This window comes from Echiichthys vipera (assembly GCF_963691815.1).
Source record: "Echiichthys vipera genome assembly, chromosome: 12".
NCBI lineage: Eukaryota > Metazoa > Chordata > Actinopteri > Perciformes > Trachinidae > Echiichthys > Echiichthys vipera.
Window position 1 is genome coordinate 3,606,953 of NC_139837.1, and position 17,216 is coordinate 3,624,168.

General features: G+C 46.7%; 1 protein-coding gene across 1 annotated transcript; it reads right to left on the reverse strand.

Moving 5' to 3' along the window:
• Positions 1 to 504: 504 nt before the first annotated feature.
• On the reverse strand, positions 505 to 16,601 carry LOC310955152 (b(0,+)-type amino acid transporter 1; the record flags this gene model as incomplete). Its single annotated transcript, XM_083924916.1, has 6 exons — positions 505 to 672; positions 767 to 854; positions 974 to 1,098; positions 1,180 to 1,309; positions 5,382 to 5,515; positions 15,903 to 16,601. The coding sequence occupies 6 exons, from the start codon at positions 16,599 to 16,601 to the stop codon at positions 505 to 507; spliced, it is 1,344 nt and encodes a 447-aa protein (XP_083781042.1).
• Between the last annotated feature and the right edge of the window lie 615 nt (positions 16,602 to 17,216).

Genomic DNA, 17,216 nt, shown 5'->3' on the forward strand with positions numbered 1-17,216 from the left:
AGCACATGTTTTAGCTCCTAGAGGGCACTTTAGCACGTGTTTTGGCTCCCAAGAGGGCACTTTAACATGTGTTTTGGCTCCTAGAGGGCACTTTAGCACATGTTTTAGCTCCTAGAGGGCAATTTAGCACCTGGTTTGGCTGCTAGAGGGCACTTTAGCACCTGTTTTGGCTCCTAGAGGGCACTTTAGCATGGGTTTTGGCTCCTAGGGGACACTTTATCACACGTTTTGGCTTCCAGGGGCACTGTAGCACGCGTTTTAAAAAAAAATTGGGCCACGAGAGGGGGGGGGGGGGGGTCACTGACGCACAACCAAACTTATTGAAAAGATAAAGGAGGAAGAAATACTGAGTGGCCATTGAATGTAAACCATGTTCGACGAGTGTCATTACAAAAAGAGGTGTAGTTCAAAAGCACAAGTAATCCAACTGGAAAAACACATTTCACAGGTTTTTCTCTACAGGAGCGACTTCTAAGAACAGCTGCAGGAACACCGTCAACTTGGTCAACACCCTGGGCACAGCTTGTAATGGATGAGGGGTATGTAGAATAAAGCTCCGCTGAAGATAAATAAAGTCACGTAGAGGTATTCAATCTGAGGATTGTCTATGATGGGGGCCAGCACTAGGAATACTGCCGCAATGAGGACCAATACGGGGAGTATAATGGGAACCTGCGGAGAGAGGAAGAGACAGGAACAAGGTGATTCTCATCCCGTGTGACAAAAAGGCAAATGTTTGTTTAGGATGATGGAGCGTGATACTGACTGTGTAAGGCCTGGGGAGCTCCGGCTTCTTAATCTTGAGATAGAGAAGCCCGGACAGGGTGATGGCATAGAAAAACCATGCAGTGAAACTGACGACAGCAATGTAGAGCGATGTCAGACAAATGCCGGCAGGTTGTACATTCTTAAATGCAATTAACAAGGAACAAATAGCAACATTAAAGCCATACAGAGCAGACGCGGCGTTCACCTGAAGAAGTTGACGATGCTCTGGAAGTCTCCAGGGATCAGCACCAGGAGAGAGACGACAGTGGTGAAGATCAGGGCTGGAGATGGAGTCAGTCTGCGGACGTGGGCCATGGCCAGAATATCTGGCTACAACGCAAACACACAAGTCAGGGTGAAACTCCAGGACGACGGTCTAAGGCTGAACAACATTCAAGTAGAGAGTCTCACCATGTGTCCTTCCCTGGCAGCAACGAAGCACACGCGGCCACCGCTGAAGAACGTCCCGTTCAGTGAACCAAAGGCAGACAATGCTGCAGCCACAGACATGATCCAGCCCCAGCTCCCCAACACCTTATTCCTGTTGGGAGAAGGGGGAAGTTCTCGTGAACGCTGCAACGGCATCCTCTCCGTTTTCAAAAGCTGTACCTGCTACACGAAGAAAGTACATCATGGGGCTTGGATACATCTCCCAGATTTTGCTTTACGGTTTAAAAAAGTTATTGTTGATTCCTAAACTCTCAGATCTGCTGACATTTAACAGTGTTTATGTGAAGAAGCGTATTTATTTCATTCTTCTAACTAGTGACAATCTTGCGTTGGAATCACTGCTTGAAGTGAAATTCTGGCGTAAAATCATTCCAAGGTCTTATTCGGCAAATACACTATTAACTATTAACGGAGAGATCCCAGGACAGTCGCTAACAGCCGAATGCGGCTAACATTGATTAGCTCGGGTTGATGATTGCTTGCTTTGTTTTATGTCTAAGGACTCTTCTCATGCTGCTGCAGAGGTTTGGTGTTATTTTGAGCAGTGTTTGAGGTTAAAAAAGACTTTTCACGGCGCTGCCCTGAGCTAATCAGTGTTAGCCACATTTGGCTGTTAGCGACTGTTAGCGACACAATTGGATTTCTCCGTCAATGGTTGTTACACGAAAAAAAATTCTCTCGATGGCTTATTCAATGAGTGTATTTGCCGAAAAAGACCCTGGGATGATTTTACACCGAATTTTCACTTTAAGGGCACCGGCTCGAGGCTATATAATATATATATAATATATTATTATATTATTATATATTAGCTATATGTGGTAGGGGGGAAAACTCTGACTGTTGTTTGTGCATATGCACCAAACAACAGTTCAGAGTATTCGGCCTTCTTGGAGACCCTGAATGGAGTCCTGCATGGGGCTCCAGTAGGGGACTCAATAGTTCTGCTGGGAGACTTCAACGCCCACGTGGGCAATGATGGAGACACCTGGAGAGGCGTGATTGGGAGGAACGGCCTCCCTGATCTAAATCCGAGTGGTCGTCAGTTATTAGACTTCTGTGCTAGTCACGGATTATCTATAACTAACACCATGTTCGAACATAAGGATGCTCATAAGTGTACGTGGTACCAGAGCACCCTAGGCCAAAGGTCGATGATCGATTTTGTGATCGTATCATTTGATCTGAGGCCGCATGTTTTGGACACTCGGGTGAAGAGAGGGGCAGAGCTGTCAACTGATCACCATCTGGTGATGAGTTGGATCAGAGGATGGGGGAAGATTCTGGACAGACCAGGTAAACCCAAACGAGTAGTGCGGGTGAACTGGGAACGTCTGGAGGAGGCCCCTGTCCGAGAGATCTCTAACTCACACCTCCGGCGGAGCTTTTCTGGCGTCCCTGTGGAGGTTGGGGGCATTGAACCGGAGTGGGCAATGTTCAAAGCTTCCATTGCTGAAGCTGCAGCGGTGAGCTGTGGCCTCAAGGTCTTAGGTGCCTCAAGGGGCGGTAACCCTCGAACACCGTGGTGGACACCGGTGGTCAGGGAAGCTGTCCGACTGAAGAAGGAGGCCTTCCGGGATATGCTATCCCAGACGACTCCGGAGGCAGTTGCAAGGTACCGACAGGCCAAAAGGGCTGCAGCCTCTGCTGTGTCAGAGGCAAAGCAGCGGGTGTGGGAGGAGTTCGGAGAAGCCATGGAGAAGGACTTTCGGGCGGCACCAAGGTGCTTCTGGAAAACCATTCGACATCTCAGGAGGGGGAAACGGGGAACCGTCCAAGCTGTTTACAGTAAAGACGGGACGCTGGTGACCTCAGCCGATGAGGTGATCGGGCGGTGGAAGGAGCACTTTGAGGAACTCCTAAATCCGACTAACACGCCCTCTTTTGTAGAGGCAAAGCTGGAGGCTGATGGGGAATCATTGTCAATATCCCTGGCGGAAGTCACTGAGGTAGTCAAACAACTCCACAGTGGCAAAGCCCCAGGGGTTGATGAGATTCGTCCAGAAATGCTAAAAACTTTGGGTTGGGAGGGGCTGTCTTGGTTGACACGCCTCTTCAACATTGCGTGGAAGTCTGGGACAGTGCCAAGGGAGTGGCAGACCGGGGTGGTGGTTCCTCTTTTTAAAAAGGGGGACCAGAGGGTGTGTGCCAATTACAGGGGTATCACACTACTCAGCCTCCCTGGTAAAGTCTACTCCAAGGTGCTGGAAAGGAGGGTTCGTCCTATAGTCGAACCTCAGATTGAAGAGGAACAATGTGGATTCCGTCCTGGACGTGGAACAACGGACCAGCTCTTCATTCTCGCAAGGATCCTGGAGGGGGCCTGGGAGTATGCTCATCCAGTCTACATGTGTTTTGTGGATTTGGAGAAGGCATATGACCGGGTTCCTAGGGAGATACTGTGGGAGGTGCTGCGGGAGTATGGGGTGAGGGGGTCACTTCTGTTGGCCATCCAATCTCTGTACACCCAAAGTGAGAGCTGTGTCCGGATCCTCGGGAGTAAGTCGGATTCGTTTCCGGTGGGGGTTGGCCTCCGCCAGGGGTGCGCTTTGTCACCAATCCTGTTTGTGATTTTCATGGACAGGATTTCAAGGCGTAGTCGTGGTGGGGAGGGGTTGCAGTTCGGTGGGCTGAGGATCTCGTCTCTGCTTTTCGCAGATGATGTGGTCCTGATGGCATCGTCGGTCAGTGACCTTCAGCACTCACTGGATCGGTTCGCAGCCGAGTGTGAAACGGCTGGGATGAGGATCAGCATCTCTAAATCTGAGGCCATGGCTCTTAGCAGGAAACCGGTGGATTGCTTACTCCAGGTAGGGAATGAGTCCTTACCCCAAGTGAAGGAGTTCAAGTACCTCGGGATCATGTTCACGAGTGAGGGGACGATGGAGCGTGAGTTTGGCCGGAGAATCGGAGCAGCGGGGGCGGTGTTGCAGTCGCTCTACCGCACCGTTGTGACGAAAAGAGAGCTGAGCCGGAAGGCAAAGCTCTCGATCTACCGGTCAATCTTCGTTCCTACCCTCACCTATGGTCATGAAAGTTGGGTCATGACCGAAAGAACGAGGTCACGAGTACAAGCGGCCGAAATGGGTTTTCTCAGGAGGGTGGCTGGAGTCTCCCTTAGAGATAGGGTGAGAAGTTCAGCCATCCGTGAGGAACTCGGAGTAGAGCCGCTGCTCCTTAGCGTTGAAAGGAGCCAGTTGAGGTGGTTCGGGCATCTAGTAAGGATGCCCCCTGGGCGCCTCCCTAGGGAGGTGTTCCAGGCACGTCCAGCTGGGAGGAGGCCTCGGGGAAGACCCAGGACCAGGTGGAGAGATTATATCTCCACACTGGCCTGGGAACGCCTCGGGATCCCCCAGTTAGAGCTGGTTAATGTGGCCCGGGAAAGGGAAGTTTGGGGTCCCCTGCTAAAGCTGCTGCCCCCGCGACCCGAACCCGGATAAGCGGATGAAGATGAGATGAGATGAGATGAGATGAGATGAGATATATTAGCTGCTAATAGCGTAACACACCCACGCAATACACCCAGAGTTGATTCCTCTCCCACCCCTGCCAGCAAGACATTTCAAACATAAACATGCAAACATGAAAGGGATTAAATAATGATTAATTTCTGGCTTCTTGGGCGGCACAGTGGTGTGGTCATTAGCACTGTCGCCTCACAGCAAGAGGATTGCTAGCTCAAATGCCCTTCTGCGCGGAGTTGCAGATTCTCCCCATTTCTGCCCGTAGGTGTGAATGGTTGTCTGTCTCTGTTTGTTTCTATGTGTCCTGTGATAGACTGGCGTCCTGTCCAGGGTGGACCCCGCCTCACGCCCGACGTCAGCTGGGATCGGCTCCAGTCCCCCGCGACCCCGACAGGGACAAGCGGTTGAAGATGGATGAATTGGATTTCTGGCTTCTTTCTGATCTTTCCCCCCTTGAAACTCTGTTTGTCTTGTCTTCACTTTCGCATTTTCTTTCCCACTTTGAATTTATTTGATTGAACTTTGCTTTTCTTTCTTACTTTTGCGGTGCATCTATTATCATATTGTTTGCATTATTAGTACTGTTGCAAATATCTGTGTTCACTAAATACGTCTATATTGTTCTCTTATTCTTGTTTTGTCACAAATAATTAAAAAAACAACTAGAATCTATGACATGAATATGCGGTGCTGTCTTACCCCCAAGTTACTGCTACTGCGCTGGAGGACATGAGCTCTTTCGGGGTCATGACTGTCAGGTAGCTTACATTCACGAGCAGATACAGGCCGGTCACCAGAGAAATGGCTATCACAACCGCCCTGGGGAGATTCACCTGGAGGAAGAGAAGACGACATCGTTTTTATGTTGTGACCAATGTGTACAAGCTTGCACGCCAAACTACACTTACAGGTTGAAGGCGTTTGCTGACACCTACCATGGGCAGTGTTCATGTGTTCGGTTGTTGTCTTGCGAGAAGTTTAATAATAAACTATTTACCTGACATTTCTTTTGAAAGCCACAGCACGTTTCACGCTGCATCTCCTACAACGGCATGTTGATGCAAAGGCTTTCACATTTGTGGGTTTTCTCCGGGTTCTCCGGTTTCCTCCCACAGGTGTTCGGTTCATTGATGACTCTGAAATTGCCCGTAGGTGTGAATGGTTGTCTGTCTCTGTTCGTCTCTATGTGTGCCCTGCGATAGGGTCCAGGGTGGACCCCGCCTCACGCCCGATGTCAGCTGGGATTGGCTCCAGCCCCCCCCGCGACCCCGACAGGGACAAGCGGTTGAAAATGAATGAATAATGTCAGGGTTTTGGGTCCGGGGCACCCTGCTGGTCTGTTTGTGTACTGTTGGCCGTGCCTTTGTTCGGAGACCATGTGGTTTTGTGTTTGTGGCTGTGACGCCACTCCCCCTGTTTTCCCACCACTTATTGTCCACACCTGTCCTGCCAATTAGTTTGCTTGTTACCTTGTTCTCTCCTGCCCAATGATTGGTCTCTGTCTCCCTATTTAAGTTCAGCCTTCTCAGTGTCCTTTGTCAGATTGTGCTTACAAGTTTGTGTGCTACACTGCCTGTATTTGGATTCACTCTGCCGGTTTGGATTTTCTGTTTCTGTCCACTGCCGGAAAGAGGTTCGCCCTTTGTTACCTGACTGCTCTGTGGATTGCTCTGCCTCTGTTCCCTGGACACTTGATGGACTTTGTTTATCTAAAACCGTAGTTGGATTCTGTGTCTTCTGTGCTTTGACTCTTCTAAGAACTGAAAATAAAACCTGTTCATTGAATCTGCTTCTCATCTGGTCTGCTTTCGGGTCAAAACCAGCTAGCTTAACAGTTAATCGCAAAAACAAAAATCTGATACAATTGCAGTTAAAAAAAACAAAAACTACCTTAACACGTCCACAGTGATTGAAACATTCTGTGTGACCTTCTTTTGGGGTATATACATATATGGATAGCTTTACACTGACTGTTTACATGCATCCACCCAACCCCATGATAACAACACTGATAGACACACACCTTCATCACAGTTAGATAAGACAGCGTTAGGTTATCTTTAAAAAGTTATCAGATGAGATACTGTGGCGTCTCAAAAGAGAATGAAGAAAAATCCAGCCCTTTACAGTCGCACCTCTGGTCTTTTCAGCTCCTCGGTGACACGGTTCAAGTCGTACCGGCCGGCATCAGACCACAGTCACAGTTCCCAGAGTGCTCAAAGACTATTGTGTGCCTTTTTAAATGCATTTTCAACTTTTACATGTTCTACAATGACACTGCAGCTCTGTATGAGCTCAACTATTCCTCTAATTAGGATGAATGTCAACAACAGCACCTTGGTCACCGAGAAGACCACTTGGATTCTGACGGCAATCCGGACAGTCAAGATGTTGACCATGGCAACAACCAGAAATAGCCAACAGCCCGTGTAAAAGGGTGCAAGAGCGTACTCTGCAATGCTAAATGCAATTGCTGCAATGCGGGACGGCTTCACAAGCACGATCAAAGTGATTTCTGCAAAGATAGCGGGACATGAACCATAGATCCTCAGTATGTAGGTGAAGTTCCCACCAGATTCACACATGACTGACCCAAGCTCGGTACAGGACAGCGCTGCAAACATAGCTACGATTCCCCGAGAGCGCCCAAACCGCCAGGCTGGCCCCAGGGCTTCCAGTGTAGGCCAGTACAAACTGTGGGGACATGAATATACCAGATCATAGTTCCTGAAACTAGTGCAACGCCGCCAAGCAACCCAATTTCCCGCTTCGTTTTCAGGGCTTCAGGTTCTTTGTCTGCCATGGTATAACCGAAAGACGATGATGATGATGGAAATACTGTGGTTGTTGTTGTTATTCGCCCAGAGCAGACACACGATGAAGATGTAATCTAAATCAACACGTTATCAACACATCTCGAGCAGCATAAAAGATTGTAAAAGTCGCTTAATGTCTTACTTATATTAACTGTAGTTGTAAATCTGGGTCTTATTTTATGCAATCATTTATCAGAATTTTCCATCTCTAAGACTCTTCTTGTGTGTGACGGGGTGGTTCTGTCCACTAACACTAACCTTTGCACTTCCAAACATGTGTCATTTACTGTCATGTCTGGTTTATTTGTTTAAACACGGAAATATCAGGTAAATATAAAACATGTGATTATAAAAAGACGTACGTGTCCAGTGTGGATTCCTTGCTTTGCTTAATGATCATTGATTTGCGGACAAAATCAATAAAGCATGAGTGACAAAAATGCGATGTACGAGCTTGATTTTAGATCTAGAGTCTGAGTAGATCGCATAGTTGATTGAATACACACTGTATATAATCTCAATCTTTGACAATCCATGAATAGTAAACAGAAACTTACTTGTGGATCTTTCAGTTCCTCAGTTAAATAGTTCAACGTGTTCCACCCATCATAGGACCACAAGCCCTGATAGAAAGCAATGCCAATGGAGCTGACGTTGGCATTTGTTCCCTCAAAGGAGTTCTCAAAGTTCTCCGTGTGTCCCTGGAAAAGCATTACAATGCCTCCCAATAAAATCACAGCCAGTGCCAGCAACTTAACAACCAGGCAAACCACTTGGATGGCGGTGGCCAAGCGGACGCTCAGAGAGTTAACTATGGCCAGCACCAGGATAGTTGCGGCAGCCACCAACTTCACCATCAGTTGTGGAGGGGTGCAGCCGCCGTAAAAGGGCGCCACAACGTATTCAGCAACACTCAAGGCGAGTCCTGTGGCACTGGCAGGTCTCATGACGATGATGAAGCTGAGGACAAACATAAAGGCCACCGCTTTTCCTGCCGTCCGCAGAATGTAGATGAACTCTCCTCCAGACTCTGGTACGACTGTGCCCAGTTCAGCGTAGCAGAGGCCCGCCAGCATGGCTATCAAGCCACAGAAGGTCCATATCACAAGGCTGGCCCCGGGGCTGCCGATGGCAGACAGCACATACTGGGGGGATATGAAAATCCCAGATCCTATCATGGTCCCAGCGATGAATGACACAGCTCCTATAAGCCCCACTTCCCTCTTCAGTTTGAGTGCGTCGTTCTCCATTGCATCAGAGCTGCCTGTTTCCTCAAAGGCACTGGCAGTGGACAGTGGACATGCACAGAACTGGCTGCAGATGAACTGCTGCCATGTCTTTAAGGAGGTGAAATCACCATCCCACAGCTACTTAACCAAAGTAAGGTGTGGTTGTTTGTCTTCAACTTTGCTGATTACCTCCAGGTGCTTCCTCTGAGTCTGCGTCCATCTAGTGGTAGGAATATGGGCTCGCTACTATAGCAGTAAAATGGCAAATGTGTGTGGAGAGCTGTGTAACTATCTTAATCCCTGTGTAAATGTGTAAAATAATTTCTAACTGTGTTCAGAGATTTGTGAATGTGTTATCTGTAAATGTGTATTTAAAAAAGTATGAGCAAGTCTATTTTGCCGTCAGTTAACATCAGTTAACCTACGTGACCTTTGCTACACTCGCCTGTTTGTTCTGTGGCCATTGCGCTGGCTGACAATAAAGTGCATTTAGACCAGCTTTCAGATTATCCTCATTATACAAATATGAGGTTAATCCAAAGAAATGACAGGCATTTACCCAGTTATCCAGTCTCAGGGCTTTGCTTAAAGGCCATCATCAGTCTGGTGTCAAGAAACCACTGCAAATAAATACCAGGTGTGACTGCGTCAATTACCCTGATGATGTCACAGTTTCTAAGATCAACAACAGGCCTGTGACATCATCACGTCTTACCCTGGCTAAGGCGTATACATGCAAGAATACCCGGTTAGTAAAGGAGTTATCGAGGTCTGTTAACCGTGGTATTTTACCCAGGATGAGGTGATTTCGTGGCATTTTGCCGAATATAATCTGGTTTTTAAACTGCATGTAAACACACTGACTGTGGGAGCAGAGGTGGGGTTTCTGGCACAACTTCACCTACTTCCAAGGTGCATGGAGAAAATAAGGAAATAAGGGAAATGTCTAAAGAGCCCTTGTATTACATAGAACATCTTTATCGTAAAACCCACACACTTCAGTCTGCAATAAAGTCGTTCAATACTCTACAAGTGTTTCTGGAGTTTTGACCTCTTTAGACGTTTCTCCCGAAAAGCCACTTTGGCCCATTAAAATTTCAGTATAACACCTGCATCATGGCCGATGCTCTGACTATTTTACCCCGACTTTTGAGCAAGAGGACCCCAAGATATTTGAAGCTCTCTGTGCAGCAACTCCCTTCCAACCTGCTCTTTTCTAGCAGAATACCGTGGCTACTTGGAGATGCTGCTCATCTTTCCTGTCACGTTACACTGCCTGTAGTCATCCTAGTGTGCACCAGAATTTACAGCTTGATGAAGCCTGGAAAACTACATCGCCTGTATAAAAAAAAAAGAGAGACGCAATCGTGAGATCTACAGAAATAGTGACAAGGCACGACCATGGCTGAGTTCAGCATCCACATGGAAAGCATTTGCTTCTTTCCAATAATATGGAAACAACTATCCATCCGGTTATACAAGGACCAGACAGAAGGCAGCAATGGGGGGCGGCAATGGGGGGTGGCTGTGGCTTGGTGGCAGAGTGGGTCGTCCTCTGTTAAAGAGATTGGTGGTTCGATCCCCATCTCCCCCCGGTCCACATGTCGAAGTGTCCTTTGGCAAGACACTAAACCCGAATTGCTCCCTGTGCTGCGTATGGGTGTGTGAATGTGGTGTGAATGATTAGATGGTCTGTAGATATCCACTGCCATCAGTGTGAACGTGACAGACATTGTGAAGCGCCTTGAGTAGTCAGATGACTAGAAAGGCGGCATATAAGTACAAGTCCATTTACCAATGACTCCTGTTCTTCACATTCCTACAGCAGCCTCTACGAGATACTTTAAAAGATATAGTTGTAAGTCATCTTCAAATCCACAAAGCACACGTAGACTGGATGGCTAAACTCCCGTGACCTCTCCGGTATACTCGGTCATTGACAGATTATTTGATCAATAACGGTCGTTGTAACAGATTTGCTCCCCAGACGCTTTTGACTACATCGGAAACAACCACAAAAAAATGGGTACGACTTCCTTAAACTCTGACTTCTCTACATAGAATGTGTCGATTCAGGTTAAGGATAAGAAGTTTCTTAGAGCGTTTCTTACACTGTCTGACAATATCATAAACAAAGGTCAGCATCCCTTCTACCCATTGGTAAAACAACCTGCCTAACCTTCATGAGTGATCAGATGGTATGCCAGAATTGGTTTGAGGCCAATTTAAAGTCCCTCTCCTTGGCCTCCTGTAACTCTCATACACCTAACCTTCTGAGATCACAGAGGCTGCTGTTCTTCTGGCTTCACACTCACCATCTGCTGTTTCAGGAGGACAAGCCTTCTTCCGCTTGACTGCCTCCTTCGTGATTGGAGTCCAACAGTGAGTTATGGTGGACACCAATAATGATGTTGGAGGCATAAATAAATGGTGGAGGCATAAATAAATGGAAGACTCTAGGCCTTCAGCCAGAAATTCCCAGTTCCCCCAAACTATATGTCTGGGTGTACCAGTCTTCCTGACAAGTGATCCAACTTGCCCCCAGCTGGTAATACCTTTACAGCTCTGGTCCTCTGTGTCCAAGGCATACTGCTGCAGATCCAAAAATACACCTAATAATATAATAAAACCTTCTGCTATTCCACGGCAACATGGGTCCCAGGATCACAGCGTCCCACATTCAACTCAGCCACGACTAGGGAGCAATTTCCAGAGGAAAACTAAACTACTTTATTATCTTAGAACAAGTAATATGAGATTTGATGAACAGGAAGTCCCTGCAGAAACAGATGGGATTAGTTCTACGGACCTGAGACATCAAGTCCCAACAACAACAGTTACTAAAAGAGTCAGCAATCATCTTTTATAATGCACAAATGTGTGTTATGTGAAATTCACAAGAATGAATGAAGCTTGTAAATTACTGTTTACAGTTCTACAGTACAATATAACTTCATATAAGGACTCTGGTATCTTACTGCAATGCTAGCGTCTGTCATTTAAACTGTTGTCCAATGCTGTAGGTGGGTCGATCAGACTGTGCTGCAAATTGCAAAGGTTTACTTTCTCTAGCCTTATGATTTGTCAACCATAATATTCCTAATTTATAATTAACTATATAGTAAATTAGGAAAATCTTGAGTCTGAAAGTTCATGTGAAATCAGAAGTCAAACAGTGGAACTCTTACTTGTGGATCTTTCAGTTCTTCGGTTAAATAGTTCAAAGTGTTCCATCCGCCATAGGACCACAAGCCCTGATAGAAAGCAATGCCAATGGAGCTGACGTTGGCATTTGTTCCCTCAAAGGAGTTCTCAAAGTTATCTGTGTGTCCCTGGAAAAGCATTACAATGCCTCCCAATAAAATCACAGCCAGTGCCAGCAGTTTAACTACCATGCAAACCACCTGGATGGCTGTGGCCAAGCGGACGCTCAGAGAGTTAACTATGGCCAGCAACGTGATAGTTACGGCAGCCACCAACTTCAAAATCAGTTGTGGAGGGGTGCAGCCGCCGTAAAAGGGGGCCACAACGTATTCAGCCACACTCAAGGCGAGTCCTGTGGCGCTGGCAGGTCTCATGACGATGATGAAGCTGAGGACAAACATAAAGGCCACCACTTTTCCTGCCGTCCGCAGAATGTAGATGAACTCTCCTCCAGACTCTGGTATGACTGTGCCCAGTTCAGCGTAGCAGAGGCCCGCCAGCATGGCTATCAAGCCACAGAAGGTCCATATAACAAGGCTGGCCCCGGGGCTGCCGATGGCAGACAGCACATACTGGGGGGATATGAAAATCCCAGATCCAATCATGGTCCCAGCGATGAATGACACAGCTCCTATAAGCCCCACTTCCCTCTTCAGTTTGAGTGTGTCGTTCTCCATTGTTTGACTGTCTCCTCAAAGGCTTTTACTGTACAGTGGGTTATAGACATGAACTGTGCTATAAAACAGGCTGCTGATTAACAGCTCGCTGGCACCTGCATTGTCATTATTGTGCCAGCACATGATCATGATTTTTATAATCCTTACACAGTTGTTTTGATGCCGGTCATCTTTTGTACTCTAAGGCGCACTCACACTGTCCATCTGTACCGTGCCCAAGCATGTTTCACGGCTAAAGTCTGGTTCCTTTGACCAGTGTGAGTGCAATCGTACCGTGCCTAGGAGCGGCACGCTTGCCGCCCTCGGCTCGTTTGGGAGAGGTGGGCTTTTGTAAAGCACGTTGGCACATGCACGAGCACCAGCGTGTGCACGTGTACGAGCACGAGGCCTACGGCGGTTCTGAGGTCATTTCCTGTGCGCCTGTTGGGACGTAGAAAAAAGAAGGAGGGACCATGCGCGGACATTTAAAACAATGGCGGTGAAAGGTTCACGTTGGTGTGATGCGGAGGTGGAGTGTTTACTGCAGATTTGGTCGATGAAAAGATTCAAAAACAGTCGACAAGACGCACAAAAACTCAGAGGTCTACGGACAGATTTGGAAACAAAGCCACGCATCGCCATGACGTCATCAATGCGTGTGACGTGTTACGGCGTGATGACGTATAGGCAGCAAGAAGCATTCGCCGAGGCCCAGGTAGTGTGAGTACAAACGGGCCTGGAGGGGGGGACAAGGACCCTAAAGCACGGGGCACGGTATGGACGCACAGTGTGAGTGCGCCCTAAATTTGACCGGTCACGTAATGGAAGTTTTGGTGCCTAAACATTACTGTCACGGCCCTCTTCTGGTTGCTGTGTCATGGCGTTATAGAGAGTTTGGTATGGTTTTGTGAGATCATACAAATCTATTGTGGTCATATTTAGTAAAATATTATACACACGTAACTTCTTGTAAGATATCATACAAACCTGTTCATGAGAAAACGTTGTCGGCTTAAGTCCTGCCTCTTTATTTTATAAAACTTTGTACTTATTTGATACAGTGTGTTTGCTTTATTATTATTATTATTATAGTTATTATTTAATGATCCATGTTGTGATATTGGCCTGTATGAGGGGCACTTCGTAGCGTCTGTACCTTCCTTATGAACTGCCATGATAGATGAATTTAAAGTAGCGGCCATGTTCCAGTTGGTGATGTGAAGTTATAGGTCCGTGGGAGTATGGGTATTAACTGTTTTTTCAATCATTTGTAGAATTCATTGGTAAACGCATCATCTCTTGGCGCTTTGCCCATTTTTAGTTTCTTTATTTGTTGTAATATCTAAATTGCTTACATCATCTTTGTAACCTGACTCGTCTGATGGATTGTTTCGTGTTACATGTAAATAACGAGTGCCAAATGCTCCATCCATTAATATGTCGCCAGAAAAAGTATTGCCATCAAAATAACATTTTCCATAATTTTGCCAGCTCTATTAACCCTTATACCCTACAGAGGATGACATATATAGAATATAGAGGAAATAAATAGTTAACATATTTAACAATAAGTTAAATAAACACATAATTAAGTGAGTGAGTGAAGGCATTAGAAAATAGAAAGACAGAGCCGCAGCAGCATCGAGCCTACGTCGGCAGAAAGGCACACAGGAGTGATACTTGAGTCAACCCACAAGTAGGTCAAAAAGTGACAAAACAGAGTTCACAGTAGCCTAAGTAATAAATAACTTGTTGTTCCACTCTGTCGGCAGGTTAACCGAGGCATCACTACTATTCTGCACATATAAAAAAGTTTCAGAATTTCCGTAAACATGTTTTTAGTGGAACGTGTTTCTGGATCACGGTGGAAACCACAGAAGCAGAAGACAAAGATGATCTGGGTCTGAGCTTTTACGGCAGACTTCGTTGCTTTGTTTCCAGAGAGAAAGCTGCAGAATAGCATCACAGGACACCAGCAAAACGCTCACTTCTTACTCCATAAATCCACAGATAAGGACGCATTACAACAGCAAGGAAACTGGCAACACAGACAACCACCCTGAGAATATTATCAAGTGAACCACATATCACTTGACTGGTAACCCAGGTTAGTATGAACTCAATAGAGCAATAATACATGTCCGTCAGTATCAGGGACAGACACCCCCCCCCAATAACAAATGCTCTCCAATGTTTGATAAGTGCTCCAGGTTAGGCCTCTAATAACCCCTTAGCTGCAATTTACATTCATTCGCTTGTCCCTGTCGGGGTCGCGGGGGGCTGGAGCCGATCCCAGCTGACATCGGGCGTGAGGCGGGGTCCACCCTGGTTAGGACGCCAGTCTATCACAGGACACATAGAGACGAACAGAGACAGACAACCATTCACACCTACGGGTGATTTAGAGTCATCAATGAACCCAACACCTGCACGTCTTTGGACTGTGGGAGGAAACCGGAGAACCCGGAGAAAAACCCACGCAGACACGGGGAGAACATGCTAACTCCACACAGAAGGGCCCCAGCCGGGATTCAAACCAGGAACCCTCTTGTTGTGAGGCGACAGTGCTAACCACCACACCAACGCAAAAACCAAGTACAGTTAAAACAAATCACTCAATGTTCAATAAGTGATCCAAGTAAGGATGGATCTTAGGAGTGTCCTTAAAGCATATGCCTACGGACAGTGTGATTGTTGTAATGGTGTTATTTAGTGTGTAACTATAGACCTTTTTAATGGAATTCCATTGCTAGGCAACCGCCTTGGTCCTTTTTAACTTCCTGCCAGGTGATGTCATTCACATTCACCGCAACAGGAATAAACTTGGACACATTTGTATGTTTACAACCTTGAAAAGGTCTAAAGCAGTTGGATTAATGACACGTGATGTGACTATCAAGGCGAGTTCCCAGCATGCTGGTTATTTGGTATTTTACCAAAATAAAGGTCATCTAAAACACTTTTAATCAGACAATACACATCCCAATCAAATCCCTGCACTGCTATATCATGTCTAACAGTTATTGTCGGACTGCAACATATATTTTCACACTCCCAACAATTAAATCTACATGTCTAAGGGGGTGGATCCAAAGCAGTGTCCTCATTTGGGTTCCTAGTGGCCTCAACAGGGGTTAAAAGGCGGTTACCTGGGTGGGATCTTAATGGGGGTAGCGGATAAAAGTTTAGTAAAAGGTAACTACTCACTACTTCTATATTCTCTCTTGGGTGGTGTTATTGTTTTCAGTTGTCTTAATGCTGACTCGCTTAAATGCAATAACACTATCTATTAAAACCTCATACACTTGTACTCACCTCCGGACGTTTTAGCTCTTCAGTGACATAATTCAGATTGTTCCAGCCGTCATAGGACCAAAGTCCCTGGTAGAAAGCAATGCCAATTGGATTGATACCAACATTTGTGTTCTCAAAGGAGTCTTCAAAGTTCTCAGTGTGCCCTCTGACAAGCATCACCAAGCCTCCTATTATAATGACCGCCAGGGCCAGAACCTTGACCACCATAAAAAACACCTGGACTGACATTGCAAAGCGAACATTAAGGCAGTTCACAGTGGCGAGCACCAGAATTGCAGCCGCGGCCACGCACTTCACCAGCAGCACCGGAGGGGGGCACTCTGAGTAGAAGGGAGCCACGACATACTGGGCAAAACTCAGAGAGATGCCGGCAACGCCAGCAGGTCTCACAAATAACACAGAGCTGAAGATTAACATGAAGGCGACCACTGGACCTGAAGTCCTGAGGATGTAGATATACTCCCCTCCTGACTCTCTGATTACGGTGCCCAGCTCAGCGTAGCAGAAAGACGCCATTATCACCAGTAGGCCACAGCACGCCCACACAACCAAGCTGGCTCCAGGGCTGCCAATGGTGGAGAGGACTGTCTGTGGGGACATGAAGATCCCAGATCCAATCATTGTCCCTCCGATGAGGGACACGGCTCCCACCAGCCCCACTTCCCGCTTCATGCTGAGCTTCTGGGTCTCGTCGTCCATAATCACGGCAGCACCAGATCACCTGTTGTCCGACACCTTTACCAACAGAGAAGCCGCTATAATTAAACGGCCAAAGTCACTCTTGCAGCAACCCGGGGAGTTAATAATTATGTGGGTGGGTTAAAGGAGGCTGTTGGCTTTGTACCTGGGGAAGACGGTGTTTGCTGTGATGGCCCCAGGGTCTGCCATATCTTTGTCCATTGTGCTTCTTTTGTTGCAGGAGGGCAAAGATTCAGCGCACCTGATTCAACTGGGCCCTGAAATCTAGATATCAGACCTGCAGGATCCCCTCGCCCTCGTCCTCTGGTCTACCAACTGACATTGTGCTGTGTACGCTTGTGTTTCACATCCACATCCCCTGCTAATAAACCTAATTTGCATTTCTGCATTTCAGATTTAAAGGCACATTTAAAAGGAACATTTTTGTGCAGAGCATTTGAGGTACTGGCTTAAAATTCCTACAGATTAAAATCCCAGATAAAGGCAACAGACCCATTATTCATTCGAACACGGCACTTTTATATATGACACCGTAAAAAAACTGATCGGGATCATTATTTTAGCACTTTCAAGACAGGTAATTAAAAGAATACAATATTTACACTGTACGCTGAG